Source organism: Schistosoma haematobium, chromosome 1, assembly GCF_000699445.3.
Source record: "Schistosoma haematobium chromosome 1, whole genome shotgun sequence".
NCBI classification, from domain to species: Eukaryota; Metazoa; Platyhelminthes; class Trematoda; order Strigeidida; family Schistosomatidae; genus Schistosoma; species Schistosoma haematobium.
The window spans coordinates 15,784,436-15,806,497 of record NC_067196.1 but is presented as its reverse complement, the minus strand read 5'-3'; the positions used below and the strand labels follow the sequence as shown (position 1 = coordinate 15,806,497).

The window sequence follows — 22,062 nt, the reverse complement described above, 5'->3', positions numbered from 1 at the left end:
GTTGTTAGGTTTTATTGATTAAGTTCTTAATGTAATCATTGTATCAAGTGATTTGAAGTTGGACAAATGTTCATTCAAGATTCTTTGTTTTTCATCCTGTTTTTTCAGAAACTCATTTATGATTAGAATATAGATGAGTAGTGGGAACATTGTTTGTGTTTCTGAGTAGTATTTTGAGTCTAAGTCATTAGAAGTTTTGAATACACGTTATTGTGACAAAAATAGTCAGTAAATTTAACATTCCAGTCAGTACCCAACAAACCATGTTGTGAACTACATAAGAGTTGTGTGAATTTGTAGAGATCCATTAATTCATTTAACACATCATATTGATGTATTCCATTTTAATTTGTTATTTATTTATAGATTTCTCGACTTTTGGGCGGTTTAGACGCTTTAGTGCCAAAATTTGTTGTACTTGACCCACCATTGATAGCTCGATGGATTCGTATCTATCCGTATCGTGATACACCAGGCTTTGTATGCATTAGACTTGAAGCATACGGTTGTCGTTTCTCAGGTAATTAAAAATTTTCACTAAATAATAATAATATATACTGGGTTGTGGAGATTGTCGAATTTTTATTGAGATCATGAGTCGATCGGTGTTAGAGCACCATTGAAAACCTGGAAGCACTTGGCGGCCGTTTCGTCCTTGCATGGGACTCTTCGGCAGTGCTCATCCACGACATTCGGTCTCGCGTACGAACACTTAACCTCTAGTCGGTTCATTCATAAGGTGAGACTATAATTTATGGACGGCCTTTGAGCAACGCTAAAATGACCATGAAAATGTCCATTTACTTACTATGTTTAATTGAGACTTATAAAGTAGTGCAAGGGACTAGGATTAGGATTTATAGTTGAACGTTAGGGTTAGAAATTATATTTAATACTTTCATCACGAACTGACTTCAGCTCTAATGCCGAAATGGTATTTAGCTATATGAGTGGATAAATCTCGCGCCCAAATCTAAGACCTGCTATCTTTAATCTGGTTGGTTCGTCCATAAATTATAGTCTCGCCATTCCTAATATGAATATAGTTATTCAATTGAATTTGAAGGCTAATTTTTAGCAGCCTGCTTGAATGTATCGGGTACCTATTCCTTCAATCTAGATACTTCACCAAGTAATGTTTTTTGTTTGTTTTAACACATGAATATATCAATTAACTGCATAACCTATTCAGAAACATTTATGAAAAGTTTACGACCTTTCTCTGTACAAGTTATGATAAAGTTCAATCAGCGACATCGTGGTGGCTGGCAATAAGCAGCGAAAAGAATGTACATTATTCAGATTTCGATTTCTGAACTGCTAACATCTAACTAGTGATCACTAAATATTTATCGTCAGGATCGACCAAAAAATAAGAAAAGGAAACTCGCTGAAATACTTTGTGCTGAGAATTTTATATTGTACCAAAAATATAATACTCAATAAAGCTATTAATAATAATATAATGATAATTATTGTTACCATATTTAAATGAATGGAATAGCAAAGATATTACTGTAGTATGATATAAATAACTTCTATGGAATTATGAAAACTAGGATAAACGTTTTGGATTTTCAGTATGAGAAATGTATGTGTACGTAATCGTTCGTCAAATAAATGTGTAGTCTGTAGTACAGACCAGTGAAGTATTATACTTAAATTATGTGTAGGAGAAAGTAACCACAAATAGTCAGTCAGTCATAAGCAACGTTGATTCTGGGACGTATGTCAACCAGTTACTATATCATCCTATCGAGATGAAATTATCGAGATAAATGTCAGAGTGGTAAAATTTGCAACAATATCAGTGGTAGATGAAAAGAATAGATGTAGAAAATATGATCCAAGAAGAAAGAAGCAAGTTACGCATTAAAAGTATAAGTTTTTCAAAACAACCGATGTTTACGATAATCGTGTCTATCTCGAGCTGACAATCTACATTTACGCTTACATATACACGGAACTCAAGAATATTCAGTTAAATGGTTCATTTAATCTCATAACTTCGAAAGTAATTGTAACTAGTTAATACGATGATAATTCTAGGAACCAATAAATAAATAGCAATTATTATTGATATATCAAGTAGTGTAAAACACGACCATGGACAAGAGAAGTAACAAAGTATGTACACAATACAAATACATAGCCTTCAATTGTCTATTTGTATCTTTCGGTATATTCTGCATTTGAACTATCTTCTTGGATGGTTTCCAAGTGTTTTGCCAATGCAGTACTTTCAATGCACTGAAAGTCTTTACTGCGTCTGACAATTGGTTGCAACTTCGATACCATGTTCTGCTACACACTAAATTACAAAATATCCTTGTGAGTAGTGTCTCTACTACAATGGTACTATCACTTATACATGCAATATTATATTATTTATTGAAAAATATGCTTAATTTAACCCTTTTTGTTGATAAATATAAGTTTAAATAGATCAATGATAATGTTGTCTGGTCAATGATCAAAAGTTATTTCCGAACAAAATTCAACTGAATATTTATTTATATACCTGTACTAGTCAATTTAACTTTTTGTAACCTGATTAAGTTGTTTGATTTAAGCTTGTTCGTTGTATGTATGTATATATGTCTATGTGTGTAGGTTCAAAATGACGTAATCAAATGAATTTAATTCAATGTACGATGTAAATGAAACTAGTCGATAAAAGTCTAATCACATTCGTTAAAATATTTTTCTTTTATTGTTTGTGTGTATATAACTTAAACAAGAGTTGACTATGGATGGTAACTAGCAGTGGGATCCAAGACGCACATTTCTTTCTACATGGGACTTGTCATCTGGATGTCAACCGGAGTGAAAATCAACTCTGGGACCCAGGTACATTTAATTGACGAGTCCGAAATAGGACGAAATGCTATCCTGGATTCCACTACTAACTATACTTGTGATTTGATGAAATATCAAGACAATCCGTACAGGTATCACATATGCCAATAAGAGACTGATCAATTTCAATCCTAAACATCAATGAGAAGATGCAAACAAAAAATACAAAAATGAATTAATAGTTGACTATGTATAAATTGTTTCCTTCACATCTTGTTTATTATTATTATTTATTATTTATTTGAACACATAGATATTGGTTCGAGGAGGAACCAAATACATATGCGCCACACAAATCTTATTTGATTTGTGTGAGGACTGTGATACTGCTCGGGTGCCCAAACCGAAGCAGGCGGTTTTCTTAGGGGGTCACACCCAGAGCCTTCGACCTAAAGGTCTGATGCACAAGGCAGTGGAACATCGTCAGACGATGTAGTCCCATGGTAGCCGGTGACCAACGATTGGCTCATACGCCATTTGTTCCTTCAAGATACTGGAGCCCATGTACACCATTGGTTTGGAATCAGGGTTTTTCAACTCCCCTAGGTGAACTCTCCATGTCCACCAACCCGGTTAAAGCGCTATACATTTGCATTTCGTTCTCTCAATATTGTAAACAACATCCCCACCACGAGAAGGCAGTGAGTAGAACTTTCCTAGCAGAGGCTATATACGCGTGACCATATAAGAGCATTTCGAGAGGGAGAGCAGACTCTCCCCACTCTCAGTCGTACCAGGGCATTTGGGGGTCATTTCTTGTTTATGTGTATAACTAAATTAACATTGATGATACATTCATCACTGATTATTTATTACTTTTCAAGTTTCAATAAAGTATTAATTCTCTTTCTTGTCTCTAATAGTTTTTGTTCTCTTTTGCTAAAGTATAATTGTAAAATGGTACATAAATATATGTGTGTTTATCTGTTTTGCATTTCTGTTTTTATTTTTTTTATTTTTTTACAAAACCAATCAATCAACAAAGTTGTATTCAGTGATTTTGACAAGTGAAACACTTTTCGACATCTCAATATTGTGTTGTTATTGATTTAATTCTCAAGGGTGATAAATTACCAAAAGAGATTTGCAATTTATCACTATATAATTGTTTCTTTTTGTTTTGTTTTGGTGTTTTTATGTTCCCATTAAGAGGTAAATGATTTAATTGTAAAACTTTCATAGCCATTTTGAGAAGTATCATCCTTGCTTACTTCATATAGATTTTGAGTTATTCTATAAGCATTAAATCGTTTCATTCTAAGGGGATTGTTTGTGATTGGTTGTTTTGACCAGTTTCATGGTTTTTAATTGTTGTTGATCAATCCATATTGAGAAAAGTCAGTCAATCATGGTTAGAACTTGACCAAACGAGATAGCCAGTAGAAATATATGAACATATGAAAACAGTGAAACCCACGAAGACGACCAGTCACAAAGAAAATCATTAGAACTCACTGATTGAACTCCTGTGGAATTGCTAAAACGCTCACGATGTAGAAACTGATAGTGGTGTTGTCCAGAGTAACAATAAAACTTTCTAAGTCAAACAGTCTAATTCAAATGGTATATTAACACAAAAAACATCTACCTGAGTTGGAAATCTTCGTCATCATATGACGGATTAATACAATAGTAAGGTCTCTTACTTTGAAGAATTAATTTTTCATTACGACTTCTGAAGATATGAATCGCTTACTTATAAACACATGTAACTAGTCATTTTCAATCTTGTTACTTGTTTATTTATGAGTAGTGTGAATTGCTCCATCCAATTAAATTGAATCTGTAATTTGCATTGTTATGAAATTTTCATTTATTTAAATAGATGACCTGGTTGAATATCGAATCCCTGAAGGGAGTCTAGCACATCCTCCTTATCAAGCTGAAACTAGTTTATATAAATCTCAAGGATCAGAAGTGTTTACAAATGAGAACTTAAATTCTAGTCAAGCTGGTGGTGGTCTTCCATTTTCAGATACTTGTTATGATGGTCATAGAATTGAACCAGGAAGTCTTTTAGATGGAGGACTTGGTTGTCTTATTGATTTAAATAGTGCTAATCGTGATACAATTCCATCTATACAACAAACTGTTGGTGTTAGTTCAAAAGCAGATAGTTCAATGAATTATCAATTTGTTGGTTGGCATCGTGATCGTTGGAAAAGTTCACAGGATAAAAATAATGATGTTGTTGATATGCTTTTTCGTTTTGCTTCTGTACGTAATTTTACACGACTTCGACTTTATATATCTAATAATTATTTAGAAAAGGTTAGTTTATATCCTTAATTATTGTTATGCCATAACACTTTTCTGCAGTTATGTGTACATATTTCTGTTATAAATGAATTTATTTGAAGTAATTTGATAAAATGCATAAGTAGTTTACTGAAATTTTTCTTTACCTAAGACAATGAAATGACAGTAATTAATTAATTTTTTCCCTCTTTTTATTAGATTCGTTTACCCAGGCGACTAGAAGTTAAATTTAGTGTAGGTGGTGTACATTTCTCTGGTCAATTGCCTATTTCACGTGAATTCAAATTAGAGAATCGAAGTCTAGGTGTTTTTAGTATTATTTTGGATTTATCTCATAGAATTGGTCAAGTTGTACAATTGAAAGCCTTTTTCGCTGACGATTGGTTGTTGTTTAGTGAAATACGCTTTGAAAGTGGTAAGTTTTATTTCAAACATTAACATTGGTACTTTTATGAAGGTTTTATTTTACTCTAACACTCTATTATATGAAACAGTAATAATAATAATAGTGGTTTATGATACAGTTGTATTATTTTCTTCATTAAGGTTGAGACTGACATAATGCTTCAGATAATCTATCTGGAAATCATTGGATCATCCTTTCAAACGTGATAAATCATATTTCAGGTCATAGAACTCAATATCTCATATACACATTTATACAAAGTTAATTAAACCTTTTATATTGCTAAATTATAGTGTTGCTTAGGTATATTAGTATTGCAAGTAACCCTTAGTGATAAAATCTAAATAAGGTCATTTAATTATAGGTTTTCAATAAATTCTGATGCATAGCTATGATACTTCAGGCTTTGGTAGGATAATACTCAGCGTGTTGACTGAATAGTAAATGAGTCTCTTGATACAGTCAAATATAACTGCTAAGAACTAATATTTGACAAAGATACCGGTCTTTTTATGTCTTTTTGAGATATAAAATTATCATGAAAATATGATTAAATGATTTGTACACCTATCGGCCGAATAGCAACAGAGTAAAATTGTCTCATAAAATTATCCCGGCTACATACAACAACACGTATCATGAATATAAAATAGAGCAAACATTATTGTCTCAAATCGATTTCTAATCCAATCATCTGATATCCAGTGTCGTTGCATAAAATCAACTAGCTATTACGTGTATACTATCGAAGATTTACTTACAAGTGATTGATACATTTCTTATTATATGTTAATTTAACATTTCCACAGTTGAAATCACGAGTCGATCTAAGCTAGACCATCATTGAAGACCTGGAAGCGCTGGACGACCATGTCGTCCTAGTATGGGACTCCTCAGTAGTGCGCATCCATGGTCCCACTTATGAGGTGTCCCATGCTAGGACGGAATGGCCGTCTAGTACTTCCAGATTTTCGATGGTTGTCTAGCTAAGATTGACTCGTAAATTCAGCTGTGAAAATACAATAATATCCACAAATCCTCATACTGATAATTTAAAATTTAGTCCAGGAGAAAGTAAAACTAATTTCTTATTTATTAATTTGTTTTACTAGGGCATAGAGTAGTTTTATATAAATTTTTAGTGTTAATTATTGTACAAATTAATAAGTATTATTTTAATTTGATCTTCATTTCCTTTATGTTTTATTTCGCTGGCAAAAAATCGGTTTAATGTCCATTTTAGAAAAGGTTACAACACCGATAAAAATTGATGAGTTGGCTATGTTATCTTCAAAATCCTTCAATCATCAATCTATTAATGAAGAAGAGGACTCGACGAATACAAGTAAGTAGTGAATTAACCAGTCACCAGTAATGTTTCACATCAAAGCAAATATTAACATTTTATTGATGTTGTTATAATTTGTCGTTTGAATGCTTATTATCTTGGCTCTTTTAATGCTACTTTTTGTATCTGGTTGTCGCTGGTTGCTATGTTGGAAACGCTTATCACTTATACTCGGAACGAGGGACCTCTGCCATTCCCACGACTCGAAAGTAAAAACAAAAAGACTGGTATAAGTGATGACTTATTAACCCCAAAACACGACGATGACGACGATTCTAGTAGAAAATACACTCATTTATATATTGATTGTACACCCATTTTGATTAATAATTAGGATGAAATCACATATATGAAAAATACTTAGGGTTATAACAAATCACATACTGAGCTTAGTTTATGTCAATGGAATACAAGATTACCGCATATTATACAGAATAAAATATCATACGAGAAAAGAAAACAAATACTACATTGAGTAATCATTCCATTGAATCAAAATGGAAATAATCTTGAACAAAACTCATAATGAGTAAATCAATCGAAAATTGACTTTTCTTTCCATCATATCAGATGTTAAATGATGGGAGGTGGTCGACAGGATACCTTGCTCGACCTAGGTTTCGTGCTAATTGACTCGAGTCAGAAAGGAAAACAGGCGAGACTTTAATGTATGGACGACCTTTGAACGAATCTCAAGTAACCTTGAGAAATATTAGCCAATCAGCAAATAGTTAGCATAGAGTAAAAATATGTTATACAAAACCATGGAAATATAGTGGATACACTTCTTATACATGGTTCAAAAACTTGTCAAGATTAGAAAGAGGTTCGGAGGTTCTAAAATCGTAATGCATGCAGTAGAGGAAATCATCCATACGACTACAGAATAGTCGGCCTCTGGAGCCATGGTAAAGTCTCAAAAACTCTTTCAGCCTCGACCACGTAGTTTCAATATTGTTTATGTGCATTCCAGTTGTTGAGTGCACAAAATTCTACTTGTGGATAACGACATGATGCACATAACCAAGCTTATGGAGGATTCTGTACGCTCTCCAAACATCCATGCATATTGTAGTACCTGGCTGCAGCCAGTGTTACTGGTGCTTTTATTATCCAGTTCATAATAATTGTCGTAATTTGCCATAGTTAGGAATTATATATGTGGTTTTCATCACGAACTGACATCAACTATAATGCCAGAAATTTATTTAGCCAAATACATGAAAGGCTTTCGCATTAAAATCCGAGGTATATTATCTTATACCTGATTGATTCGTCCACAAATTATAGTCTCGCCGTTTTATTTGTTATAGCCGTTCAATTATCACATTTTATACAAAATTCCCTGTGAACCGATCGTACGTTAGCACTAAGCGCTGAAGTTGGCGCCGTATCCTTGAAATCCTTAAACCGCTCCTGATTGGCTCGTTCGTAAATTAGAGTCTCGCCGGAAAACATATATTATTAATGGAGCTGATGCTTTCTGTGGAATTTAAACTCGCGTCACTCAGTTTCAAAATTCCAGATGTTACAACTGATCTGTTCGGGCAGCTACTTAATTTTTTCTGCGGAACCGAGACGTTTAAATTTCATACGCTTGAAAAGAATAAGAGCAAAGATTTAAACATGATATCGTGAATTCATTTTATTCCGTTTAGTTCTCGCTATTTACAACTTACTAATTACTGAGGAGTGACCAATATCATGTTTGTCTCGTCTTCTAGTGCTGATGGAATAATGTTGGTCAAGCATTTCATCCTTGGTCATATTTATAACATTTGGACTTACGACATACTATTGCTGAATTATTCTCACTCGTTTGTTTGTTTTTTTCTTTCTAGAACGTGAATCTGATGCAAATAAAGTGCCATCCTCAAATGATACCTCTGTACTTGATGATTCATCAACTCGTTTGTCAACTGTAGTTATATTAGTACTAGTTCTATTATGTTGTTTCCTTGGTTTATTAGCTGGTGTTGCTTGCTTCTCTGTGACATGGATGCATCGTAAAAGACATGATTTAGAAAGAGAAAAACATCAAGTTCATAAAACATTGTTAATTCGTGGTGAAGATGCTTTAAATGTATGTACAACAACTGGTTTATGTGGTAACGGTAATGTCAATCTTATCGGTGGTGGTGGTGGTGATGCTGGTTATGCAACAGTTAGACCAAATATGTATCCATTTCTATTATCTGCAGCTAAACCTGAGATGGGAGGTAGTAATATTGATCTGGTTTTCTTCTAATTTAACACTATATTTTCATGAATTTTTGTGTGGCTTGAATACTAATCGATATTACGTGCTATATTGCCGAATCGGGATTTTTTTATCGATTAGTTCACCTACATTGCCAGCAGGACCTGTGACTTGTTTCATGAGATAACACATCGACCAACGAACCACAATTAAGGCCTTAGTTCTTATTGTTAATCGGTTATTAATGTTTTAAGCTACCTGGTGGCGTGACCACAGAGCTCAAGGGACCACTGCTTGAGGTTACTCATACACGAACCTTCCGAGGCTTTGCCTCAGGTGACGAAAGTTTTTAGAGTAAGGTGAAGTGTTCTGTTTTGTAGGATCAACCTTTTCTAACCCTATTGTTTTTGTTGTGGGAAGGATGAATCGCTCCACAGGGTAGTTGTCTGAGGCAAACAACTTATTGCCATTAAACTCCATTACAGCCAGCAGTACGACCCCACCCTCATAACTTAAGTTTGTGCTTCCAGCCTTACCATTCTACGACTGACTTCCAGGTATTGCAGGACCTAAGTGAATAATTACAAAAGCCACTTTATTTCATCTTCCACCAAGATAACAAACTTATATTGATAACATTAAACACAGGAATAAACGTGATTGTAAGTCGTTTAATAAATAAATGATTCAAGGATATGAGACCTGGCCATTCACTCTCTGAATCGATACCTAAATATCAGGTTTAATTCTTGTCCATCATATCAATTATTATATGTGTTATGAATGTAAAGGTTTGTGTTTTAGACTTGTTTAGATAAGAAATATTATGGAGCTAGAGATGCGTTTGATTATTTTAAAATTAACTGTTTTTCTCTAGAGTTTTTATATCACGCTCTTAAACCGTTAATATTATCAAGATATTATGCACCAGAAACTCTGTTCAGCAATCAACATGAACATAACCATATGACTGATGCAAAAGTGGGGGAGTTTATGAGCTTTTGCTAAGTAAAATAAGTCATGTTTTAACAATGGGAATTCACTCAGTTTCAGTTTATGATTTTTACAAAGCCAGTAGTCAGTCTTTTTTTAAAAGTCCAAGTAATTTTATAATTAAAATTAAACCATAGTCTCTTATTCTTAACTGAATTGTGACCTCATAATTTACTAAATTGTTAGAATTTCTACAGAGGAAGGTATTCATCATCAACATGTGTGTTACTAATAACTACTAAATATCTGTTAGGTGGTTGGATGTCCGAATAGTTCAGAGGTAATGTTTCAGACTGTAAAGTTGTGTGGTGTGGGTTCTAACTCTAAAAGGACCGTTAAAGTCCCCTAAAGATTACAAATAAATCTTGCTGCTAACTACCTCCAACCACATGATGTTGAGTCACTCAGCTTGATTGATAGAATTTGACCAGCATTAAGACATTGATTCATTGTGACTACTTATGCGTGATTGTTATATTTACTTTTTTTAAGTTTCAACTGTTCTACCAAATGGGGGATTACAATCTTATCATCAAATTGTCCTATCATCAAATACCAGTACAGAATCTCCCAATAGTGTTTCAAATGAAAAAAATTCAAGTCAACAACAATCACAGCTACGTCAGACGTCACAGTCAAATGTTGGTTTGATTATCGGTCAACAGTCTAATACAATAGTTAATCGTTTATCTGGTGGCACAATTGGTCCAAGTGATGGTGTTACATCAGAAACTGAAGCATTCTGTGATAATAACAATAATAAACACAATGATGATAATGATGAAACTCATCCACATAATCGTTATAGTTTATCATTATTTAACAATCATCAATACTATCATCATCACCAGATCCGGAAGCAACATTCATCTGTTTTATCCTCGTTATTATGTATATCAAAAATGAAGAAACATCGTCGTAAACAATGTTCAGTAAAAATTAATCATAACAATAGGACTATTTCGCAGCTTGATCATACTAATAATATACATGGGAATATTAGTTCTAAAGAAATCGACCATATTACTGCTACTACCACTACTAATAATAATATTAGTAATAATAATACAGAATTTTTAAATACTGTAAATAATTTCTCAAGAGTTAATCAATTAGTTAGCAGTCAATCTGGTCACAATTTAGGATTATGTTCAACTGATCTATTAAATGCTCATTTACGAGGACAGGTAATATTTAAAGAATTTTCGTTATTGTTGGATTTCTTTATATTTTAACATAATGCGACATTTATCAGTAGTAGGGTTTTGGAGATTGTTGAGTTTTTATTGAGATCATGAACCGATCAGTGTTAGACTACCATTGAAAACCTGGAAACACTGGACGACCGTTTCGTCCTAGTATGAGACTCTCCAGCAGTGCGCATCCACGGCTACGTACACGAAGATCAAACACAGGCCCTTTGGTCTCGTGCGCGAACGTTTAGTCCCCAGACCACTGGGCCAACATCCAACGATATTAATATCTAACTTCAATCAATTCACGATATTGCACGACCATTTTTCATTGCCTTTAGTGGGTATATGTCTGACACCCGACATGGTTGAACTCCACTGGTCACAGCTTCTCACTGAAGCTTCGAGAATTACCTCTAAAAGCTAGTCACTAGCGAGCACATAGCCACAGTGGTGTAAAGGTCAAGCGTTCGCGCGCGAGACTGAAGGTCCTGAGTTTAAGTCCCGTATGTGGAGTTTGGGATTCGCACTGTTAAGGAGTCCCGTACTAGAACGAGACGGTCGTACAGTGCTTCTTGGTTTCCAATGCTAGTCTAAAATTGATCGGTTCATGATCTCAATAAAAAAAATACTAATATATTTTCTTAGAAGTCATGAGATTTCTGATACTCTAAATCTTTTCACTAATGATTTCAGGGACCCGTAACTGACCAACTTTGAACCAAAAGGAATGTGAATAAGTCAACCAAATAAAGGTTAGGTTTAGGACTTACTGTTAGGAGTTAGGTGTTGGGCTTAGAGCGGTAGATTGATTTGCAGTCACGTTAATGAATAGCTATGCAGGTTTTTCTTTGATTCCAAATCTCCAGATTATATAAGTTACCTTGGAAACATCGTACATCATATTAAAATGTTACATTTTAATTCCAGCTATTTTCTAAATTAATTTGTCGCAACAAAACTAATCGTTTCCCCATAGTTAAATTTAGTGTTGTTCAACTTCGTTTTTAATCTATAGTCCTTTTATGTTTATCAATTTTAAGCATCTTGATAATTAAATATTGTTAGGTTTTATTTATTTCTGACTTGGCCTTTAAAAAAATACAAGATATCCGTTATTGTGTTTTGAATTTCACGCAAAACTCTAAATAGCTACTATCATAAATCTGATTGGTCTGTCATTAAAGCATACTTTTATCCATTTTACTTCTAAACAAACTATAATAACATTCAACTTTTTATACAACGTTGAATAGGTAACATAAAAACTACAATTATTCGATTATATTGAAGTAACTTGCAACAAAATCCTTGTAGTTGAATATTTCCTTTAACCAGTTATCAGAAATTCAAATATTCTGTATTCACAAATATGTATGCTCATGTTTCTCAACACCATTCGAAGCTCATCAATATAAGAAAAGTGATAATAATTAAATCTCCTCTTTAGATTTGTTTAAAGTCAATGTTTTAAGGATAGTTTGTTTCTTGGAAATGTGTAACTTTAGAGTAGGGATTTCAGAATGAAGAACTAACAGCAAGTCACATTAATATCATAGAATAATTTACTATTGAATAACAACTTGTTTTGATGCACCTTCTAGCTACATTTCTTTCATCAGATATATTATTGTGAAGTTGATACTTAATTCAGATGCAACGCAACATGTTCTCAAAACTGTTCAGAAACAACGGTGACACTATTTTCTTCCAATGTAGATACCATTGGATTTTGAGGGTTAAAGGAAGTCTTTGAGGTTGACATCCCTCCTCAATATTCCCAAGTATTTTTAAGTAAAATCACCCAAAGCTTTTGATATTTGGGTTTATATTTTATGTTAGTTTGAGCATCAATTATCAACATAAGATATTTCGGTATCTCTAAGTTTAATTTATTTGAGGAAATTATACTACTTTATTTTTGTTAGTAACATATTTACGAAATACCAATAAAGAGGTTTGCTATGATACTTTTATCTGATTGGTCTATAAGGGTTATTAATTTCACCTATCTATTTTGTATGTCGTATGTTTGAAACACCAGACTTCTGTACAAGCGGCAAATGGATTACTCCAAATTGATTTGTCTCGAGGTCATCCATCAATGCTAATCAATGGTCGACCATTAGTGCGAATTCCAGCTTCATCTAATCCATCCGATGTAACTGATAATTCTTGGCTTTTACAAACCGGTTATCGTAATAATAATGCAGTTTGTTGTACTTCTTCAATTGGTATGAATTTATTAAATTCAGAACCTGGTGTTTATACAACAGTTGGTGGAGCTGAATCAGATGTAGATAGTAATGGAGCAAGTAAGTAATAATTAATGAATATAAATGGGTGGAATATTAATTTATATTTTGATTTTTATACTGATTATATGATTAAGTAAATCTTAATAAATATCCTATTGTATCACTACCATTAATATTCATAAAAATCCTTAGTAACAATTTCTACTTGTTTCTAAAGCACTAGTTATCATAAATAGAAGTGGTTCAAGAAATAAATATCTGGTCTATTGATACAATAACACCTCAATTATTCATTCTAAATGTTTGTAATGTTTTGTCCGTTTGTTAGTAAACCCTTAGCATTATCGATGTAGCTATACTACAATGATGAATTTGAGAAGCTTTAGATTTGACATGCGGAAATTTTATTCAGTTATTAGCAGGTAATATAAATAAATAATTTACTACAGAAAACCTAAAAAGCCAAAATATATATATTCTACATGATTAATAAACTTATTCAGGTCTGCGATAGGCTCATTGAAATAAAAATCAAAGTAGATCTTATCAGTGTGGATCCAGACCATCGTAGCTTTAGAGCTTATATAAGGGCGAAAATGGTTCTTCAATCTTGATCACATTAGTTCAACATTATTAATGTGGATATTTTTCATATGGTTGGTGAATTGATACGTAATAATGACAACCTGCTGATTATAGTCCTATAATTGGACACACTTGTACTTTTTCTAATTATTTTTATAAACTAGTAGTTCCCTACTGCATATACCATACATGAATGAGTAATTTTTCCATATCGATTAGGTCATAAGATACGGAGGATCTTGAGAAACCCTACTAATAGCTTTGACTGTGGCCCGAATCACATCAAGTACACTTAAGGAGTAACCGCCGTTTTATATACCATCTATATCATGAGCAGGTATTTTTTGTAATTTATTTTTCGCGCTATATCGCATTCACTATAGAGTTGGACAATAGATATTTCTTAAAATCAATTTCAGGTAATATTAAGAAGTTTTTACTTAGCTCATTATAAGGCACAAGCTATTCATCATCGCATTTTGAATTTTGCTAAAACTCTCATAGGCGCTGTTGTAAGTTCACTTGATTTGCCAGTATAGTATAATTTTACCGAACTGTTTTTAAAAGTAGAAAGGTTGAAGGTTTTCTCTGGAGATTTCCCAAAAGAATTTCTCAACGATCAAACAATGAATGGTTAAGTTTAAAAGTTTCTCATATATAACTTATATATTCTTTTTAATTCATCCTTTTTTCATTTTAAAAGGTACAATGAGTCCAGAGTATGCATCCACAAGTATGTTACATGATTATCCCATGTTAGCTGCTACACTGACTCAATTAAATCAACAACGACTGGCTGCTAATCTAACACCATCTATGAATATTCAACCTAATTTATATCCTTGTGGTAATCCACTTAACACTGGCTTATCATCAAATTGTTCCGTTAATTTCAATATTTTATCAAATCCTCCATTGAATTCCCCATTTAGCAACAATAATATCATTAATAATCCCAGTACCTACGGTAATATTAGTTGTCATAAGAATAACTTTCTTACATCAATAAATACAATTCAACAACCATTATTATTCACGAATCCTCATTCAATACATGATATGATGATGATGACGACAAAGACGACAACAACAGCTGCGATAACAACATCATCAGTTACAAAACTATTAAATGGTATACAAAGTTCACAAATTGGTAATAATGGTAGTAACAATCATCATTACGGTGTTGAAAGTGATATTGTTCAAAATGTATTTCAACAGAATAATTATCAGTCACAAAATCAACAGATGTATGATGCTTATAATTTACCAACTCCTTCAGCACCAATTTATTATCCTATCGCACATCAGATTATCTCATCCACTATGGGACAATATTTCCCATGTATTACTACTTCAACACAAACTACAGGATTATCATCTATATCAGCATCATCATCGGGAATAGCACCTCACACAGTGTTATCGCCATCATCCTCTGCAAAGAGTAATAACTCTATAAATAGTACTGCTGCTACTACTACCACTTATAATAATAATAATCCCACATTACTTGGAAGAGGCGGTCATGTCAACAATGAATACAAATCTCCGAAACGGAATGACATTGTAAACATTGAACAATCACATAAACGATCAGGTGAGTGTATATTTTATATAGTAGCTGTTCACTTTCATTAGTAATAGACGATCAACAGTTAAGTTCTGTTGCAACTATGACACCACGTCCCGCTACACACTACCCAAAAACATCCTTGTTAGTAGCATCCATCACAAATGTAATTGCAATATGATGGAAAGATATATGATTTTCCGAAACTTTTTCGTAATGTAAACTTAATCATTTTGTATTACGAGTGAATTGATGATAGTGTTAATAAACATTTCAATATGATTACGAGTTGGTTTACAATCAGCAAAGTTACGATTGAGTTATATTGATGAATTCTTCAGTTATACTATAGATTTGTCAACTAATTAAGAAACGAAAATCGATTTGCTTATTTATTTTTTATTATTTATTTCAACACATAAATATTGGTACAAGAGGGCACCAAATATATATGCGCCACACCATATTTGTGTGTGTGTGGGCTGTGAGACTGCCCGGGTGTCCAGACCGAAGCAGGTGGTTTTCTTAGGGGGCCACACCCCGAGCCTTTGACCTAAAGGTCTGATCCATAACGCAGTGGAGCATCGTGAGGAGATGCATTCCCATGGTAGCCGGTGACCAACGATTGGTTCATACGCCATTTTTTCCCTCAGGATACTGGAGTCCATGTGCACCATCGGTTTGAGATCCGATTAAAGTGCCGGACATTCGCTTTTCGTCCTCTCATTTTCGTAAACAACACCCCCGCCACGAGAAGGCAGTGAGTAGGACTTCTCTGACAGAGACTGTGTACGCGTGGCCATGTGAGAGCATTTCGAGAGGGAGGGCGGGCCCACCCCACTTTCGGCCATACCAGGGCATTTGGGGGCAAAATCGATTCGTAGCACAAATCACACTTTTATATTACTGTTTAGCATACATACTACTACTAATATATTATCCAGAATATATTCTTATTCTTATTTTAAATGTTTGTTATATATGTTGACCATTTTACATTTCAGATGTGAATAAATTAGATTTCAATGTTAAATCTGGATCGACAACAAACACTTGTCTATCAAAATCTAATTATCGAGTTTCTAATCATAATCCATGGATTAAAGCATCAAATTCAAATCGTTATGATGAATTGGATCAAGCACAAAGAAGACAACATGATGAAAATTTATTACCACCAACACCTTCTAGCCCTCCTCCACCTTTGCCACAGTCAATGACAACACCAAAGCATCATTAACTAATAAATTTGTTCATAATTTTATAATTGAAAGGAGTAGAACTTAATATAGTCCTCAGTAATCAAGACGACTGTTTCAATACATGCATATATAAATATATAGAGTACAAATGTAACTAACTCATTCATGCATATATGCGCTTGTAAATAGAAAAAAAATCCTAGAATTTCTTCATTAATTTTTTATGCATAATAAGTACACATTCAAATATATGATATTCCATATAATTTAACGAGAAATCTTTTGCCTATATATGTACCCTTACCGGTGGCGTGTACAATATTCAGTCGTCGTCATCATCATCATCGTCGTGTTTTTCTGCGTTTCAAGAGTTAAATCTGTCTTTCCACTAGCTCTGTCTATATGTTCCTATTCGTGTTAAATGAATGCCGTAATCTTTGTTTCCATTTATCCAAATACTTTTTATAAAAAATATTTCGATATGAAATAAAACATTGAATCGAAATAATTTCTAGTTGATTTGTAATTCTCTTCTTATATTTCTTATTTTGTGTAATAATAAAACAAAACAGAACAAACCACTGAATCATTATCGTTTATTGTTCTAAACTTTCAAAGTGTTCGCTTTCATTCAGTTAATTTCTGGTTTATTTAGTTTTATCCTATTCTATTGTATCTAAAATTAAGGTGAGTTAAAATTGTTTAGAATTTGTCAGTAGTATTTTTATTCTGTAAGGTAATACATAAATAAATATTGATACATAAAGTTTCTAACAAGTAGTATCATAAAGACATAAACTTAGTGGTAATCTTTGCCGTAAACCGACAGCGGATTAACCAGACGATTACTGGGTACGATGTTCCGTTGAGTCTGGTTACGAGCTTAAAATATAGGAGATATGTATATTGTTGGCTAATATTGACATGCAAACTAGTTAGATCAAATCAACAGTGTTTTCTATGTTAAAGGAGTATATCTTACTAACTTTTCGTTACAGTTCTTCGAGATTAAACTGATTATAGTCATTTCTCGTCGACGTTTACACTCTAAGTAAAGTTTAATACTTAAAGCTAAGGCTAAAAGTACTGAATAATAAATGGTTAGAAGTAACTGTGTAGTGGAACTATTTCTAAGATAAGTAAAAGCTTCTTAGTTCACAGCTTCACTAATGAAACAACGGTTCTGTCTGTTTGATAAAATTTGTATACCTTTCTTTTGTCATTCTGATGCTCAAGATAAAATCCTAGGATTTCGTAGCCATTTGACCAAGTTACTTTCTCTGTAATCTACTCATTGTATTATTTTGCTTTTTTTGATTGAGTTATTCTAGAGTGTAGGAAAGGTAACTATTATCCCGTTGGCCAGTATTATCGCACCCATTTATCTATATGAAGTCAGCTTTTGATGTTTTAGAACAGTTAAGTACGTCTGTAAGAGAATATATTTTCTTGGTGTTTTTTAGCTTCTCATATTGTTTATGGTAGGATAGGAGTACATGCGAATATTTGATAGTTTTCTTCCGTTAAGTAAAATCATTTCTAGTGGAAGAGATTTGTCAACATTGTTGAACTTTATAATTTACATTACAGACCATAATTAGTCAGATAACCATTGGAAACCAGGATATCTCATACACCTGTTTCGTATTAGTAAACGTTTCAGTGATGCACACCCACAACTTCACTGGGGATCGGTCTTGCGGCAAACGTTTAACCGATATAACCATTAAGTCGAGGTCCAATGGTACAATTCCAATTTTTGTCGATTTGTACTGTAGCATGATGACTATACAGTAACACAGGTGACAACTGCTTCATTCCTGTTTCCTTCCAAGTTTTACAACAGGACAAAAGAGCTATTCAGTACCTTCTAGGTTTTCAGTGTTTGTCTAACTAAGGTCAGTCCACAATTTATCACTGTTCTCGATTATTGCTTAGATCCTTGAATATATATTTAACATTCATGCTTAACCAATTCATTCACTGAAAATAGTTTCATCATTTGTCATTTTCAATCTTTGTATCTTGGAATATTTGGAATCTATTTGATAACATTTCACTGTTTATTCTCTTTGTCAACTTCTTTCATTGTGATGTCAACTGGAACTTTTACAATACTACCGTATTCAAACTACATCTTACATAAAGAAACTTCATTGGTCTAGTCTTTCCTCTTTCATATTGATAGTTCTGTTATTTGAATAATTAATTTTAACTAAGATTAGATTGAATTAAAAAAAAACTCACTTCATTGATTAGTGAAAAATGTGCAACTTTGTTACCTTTCATGAACATTATAACGTTTCCATAATTATTATTTTGTTTTATGAGGTTACTTGATTAAGTTCAATATGAATTTGATTTGTTAAGCAATACTATATGAGGTAATATTAGTTTTACTAGGTGTTGTCTTGTGAACTGCAAATTAGACGGCAGCAAATTATCGATCGGACCAAAGACGCGTAAACACGTAATAACAGTCTAGAGTTCTGATTGGTCTTGGTTCCCTGTTTAGCCCAGCCAGTTGAGTCCAGAACGCAAGTCGCAGCCTCTGAGATATGAATCATTATATTTCAAACATACTCTGTTTATATACCAATCAAGCAGGACCACATAGTACCATAAAATAGAAAATAACATTGTACAATATTGGCCAACAGGAAAATGACACGTTAAATAAATATTGATCAATAAGAAAATGATACCATCTCAAGTCCAAGGATGGCGTTAGACTTAACAGAATAATTTCTTGGGATATTTTTCTGAATATCCCAACACTAGATATTTAAATCTATTTATTTCTGTGTGTGTGTGTGTGTGTGCATACATGGTCTCTTTTTAGATATGTGAAGAATAATTTTCAGAACAAGAACTATTTCACTGAATTACATTACGTTGATATAATTTTAGTGTAATAAATTAATGTGAATGCACATTTCAATGGTATTTATGATTATGTACAACTAATCTGATCTGATCACTAGGGCAAAATTTAACTGTTATTTCTATGGAAGACATGTTTTTCAGGTCAATGTGTAGTCTACTATTTACTGTAAAATTTTACATTCTTATAAAAGATTATATGGATTGTAACTCGTTAAATAGAGTTAGTCTACAGAGCTTACTTCATTCAATGGTCTAATCATACATACTGGGTACATTTATATATCTTAACTTAACAGTGGTCTAGTGGTTAAGTGCTCATGCGCGAAACCAGTAGGTCCTGGGTTCGAACCTCGCAGGGGGCGAGGCCGTGGGTGCGCACTGCTGAGGAGTCCCACAATAAGACGAAACGGCCGTCCAGTGCTTCTAGGTTTCCCATGGTGGTCTAGCTTCAACTGACTCATGATCTCAACCATTGAAATTATTAAATTGTATTACATAATTGTACTGATTTTAATAATTAAATGTATAATGGTCCCAATACGTTTTCTTTCCATTTTAGAATATTCACTAAATCCATACCTCAGTTTTCATCGTTTCGTACTTACATACATATTGCGGATGATATTCTCATTATGAATTTCAATTCCACTCAATTGGATATATGCTTATTTTATTTTACCTTTTTTTTCCTTCCCAGATGGTTTAACCCAGGTTAGCATTTCTGATGAAGTATGAAGTCTTCCATATTATTTCTTCTACCTCTTATAATCTATTCCATTTATTCTTTTACACATATATGCTTTCTTTTTTGTATTTGTTGTTTGATTCAACGATTGATTGTGTATAAAATCATTGAAATATGTTATGAATTTTAAATGGGAATGGAATTACAATTTAATTGATCCGTCTTGTTCACTGATTATTCAATTCTTCATGTATATCATTTGGCTAACTTTTAATAATTCTGTTATATAAACTAGAGATATTTACGCTAAATCTTCAGATACATATCCCTATATATAAATATAATTCTCTGTAAACATTCATATGTAAAAGGTACGAGCCAGGCTCTATTTGTGTTTATGAGTATGCAATAAAGCCAATCATACAAAAAGGACAAACTCCCTTTATTCTTCTTAATATATAATTGTTATATTGTATACATTTGATTATATTCCATTATTATATAGATGGAAGAAGCAAATAAAATTAACTTTTCATTCGAACAGTACTGTTTGTTTTGCATGTTTATTTTTTTTTTAAAAAAGAAATAAAATTTTAAAAGTTTCTACGTACTACTGAAATGTTTGTTAATTGATATACATGTATATACTAATGAAATTGGTTTATTTGTTAGAAATGAATATGGAGTTGTCTTAATATTATACTGTGTAATCATATTTCACAGTTTTATATGTAAATATTTTAATATTAGGCTGTTGGAGGCATTTTTGTAGCAAGCGCGCTGTTTGACTTAAGTTTTATGTCAGTGTTAAAACTAATGAGTAAGGCGTATCTATCATATCTTGAGGGAAGTGGTACTGTCTAGTGGATTTGGAACTGGGCTTCACAGTTGAAATGTTAGAACTGAACTATTTAGACCATCAATGAATCTCTCGTAGAATCGAGATATTTACAATTGATTGATTAATATTATTTGTACTTGTGTTTTTTTTTATAACAATTTTAAATGCCGTTAGTGAATAGTCTACGCACACAATGTGAAATTGACTAAGAACATCACATTTGAAATTATTTCAATTTTGCGTACTAAGATTTTTGAGATATTTGCCATCCAAGTTTTACTGATTAATCTAATCATATTGGTTAGTGCTAGACTTTTCCAGGAAATGTGTTAACGTGATGTATGGTAAAGCATCACATATAAGACACTTGTTTACAATACAAAAAAAACTCATGAACTTTTATTACTTTCAGCTTTATCTTGATTAAACGAATTGTACTGAAGGGTAATAAAACAATGCAGAAACATTTCACAAACTGACGATAGTACAGCTGGGACTAGGAAGCAACTAGTGGCCAGACATCTTGTTTGATGGAATCTTGGCACGGTTTCAGAAACTTCAGCTGACTTTTGCTAACTTGCGTTGCATGTGGCGTAGGAGAGATGTCTGCCCACCAAACCAAAGAACGAATATTCTGTAACTGTTAAATATAAATTTAAAAAATAGAGGATGTCTATAGGTTACTAGCATTTAATGATAGGTGCTTCCAAAACATTGCTCGCGTATGCTGGGATCATCGGGTTAGAAACGCTGAGGTTAGATACACGTTACTAG

The 22,062-nt window shown here is 33.0% G+C and overlaps 1 protein-coding gene across 1 annotated transcript in view; it reads left to right on the top strand.

Annotated features, from left to right (window-relative positions):
* MS3_00003560 (uncharacterized protein) overlaps positions 1-21,058 on the top strand; it is a 112,302-nt gene extending 91,244 nt beyond the window's left edge. The window contains exons 6-15 of the mRNA XM_012944344.3: positions 367-520; positions 4,685-5,130; positions 5,317-5,533; positions 6,768-6,869; positions 8,714-9,091; positions 10,558-11,252; positions 13,303-13,573; positions 14,805-15,701; positions 16,679-17,563; positions 20,322-21,058. Of these exons, the coding sequence (XP_012799798.3) occupies positions 367-520; positions 4,685-5,130; positions 5,317-5,533; positions 6,768-6,869; positions 8,714-9,091; positions 10,558-11,252; positions 13,303-13,573; positions 14,805-15,701; positions 16,679-16,914 (3,396 nt within the window). The 3' untranslated portion in view covers positions 16,915-17,563; positions 20,322-21,058. The remainder of the gene's footprint in view (positions 1-366; positions 521-4,684; positions 5,131-5,316; positions 5,534-6,767; positions 6,870-8,713; positions 9,092-10,557; positions 11,253-13,302; positions 13,574-14,804; positions 15,702-16,678; positions 17,564-20,321) is intronic.
* The last annotated feature ends 1,004 nt before the right edge of the window (positions 21,059-22,062 follow it).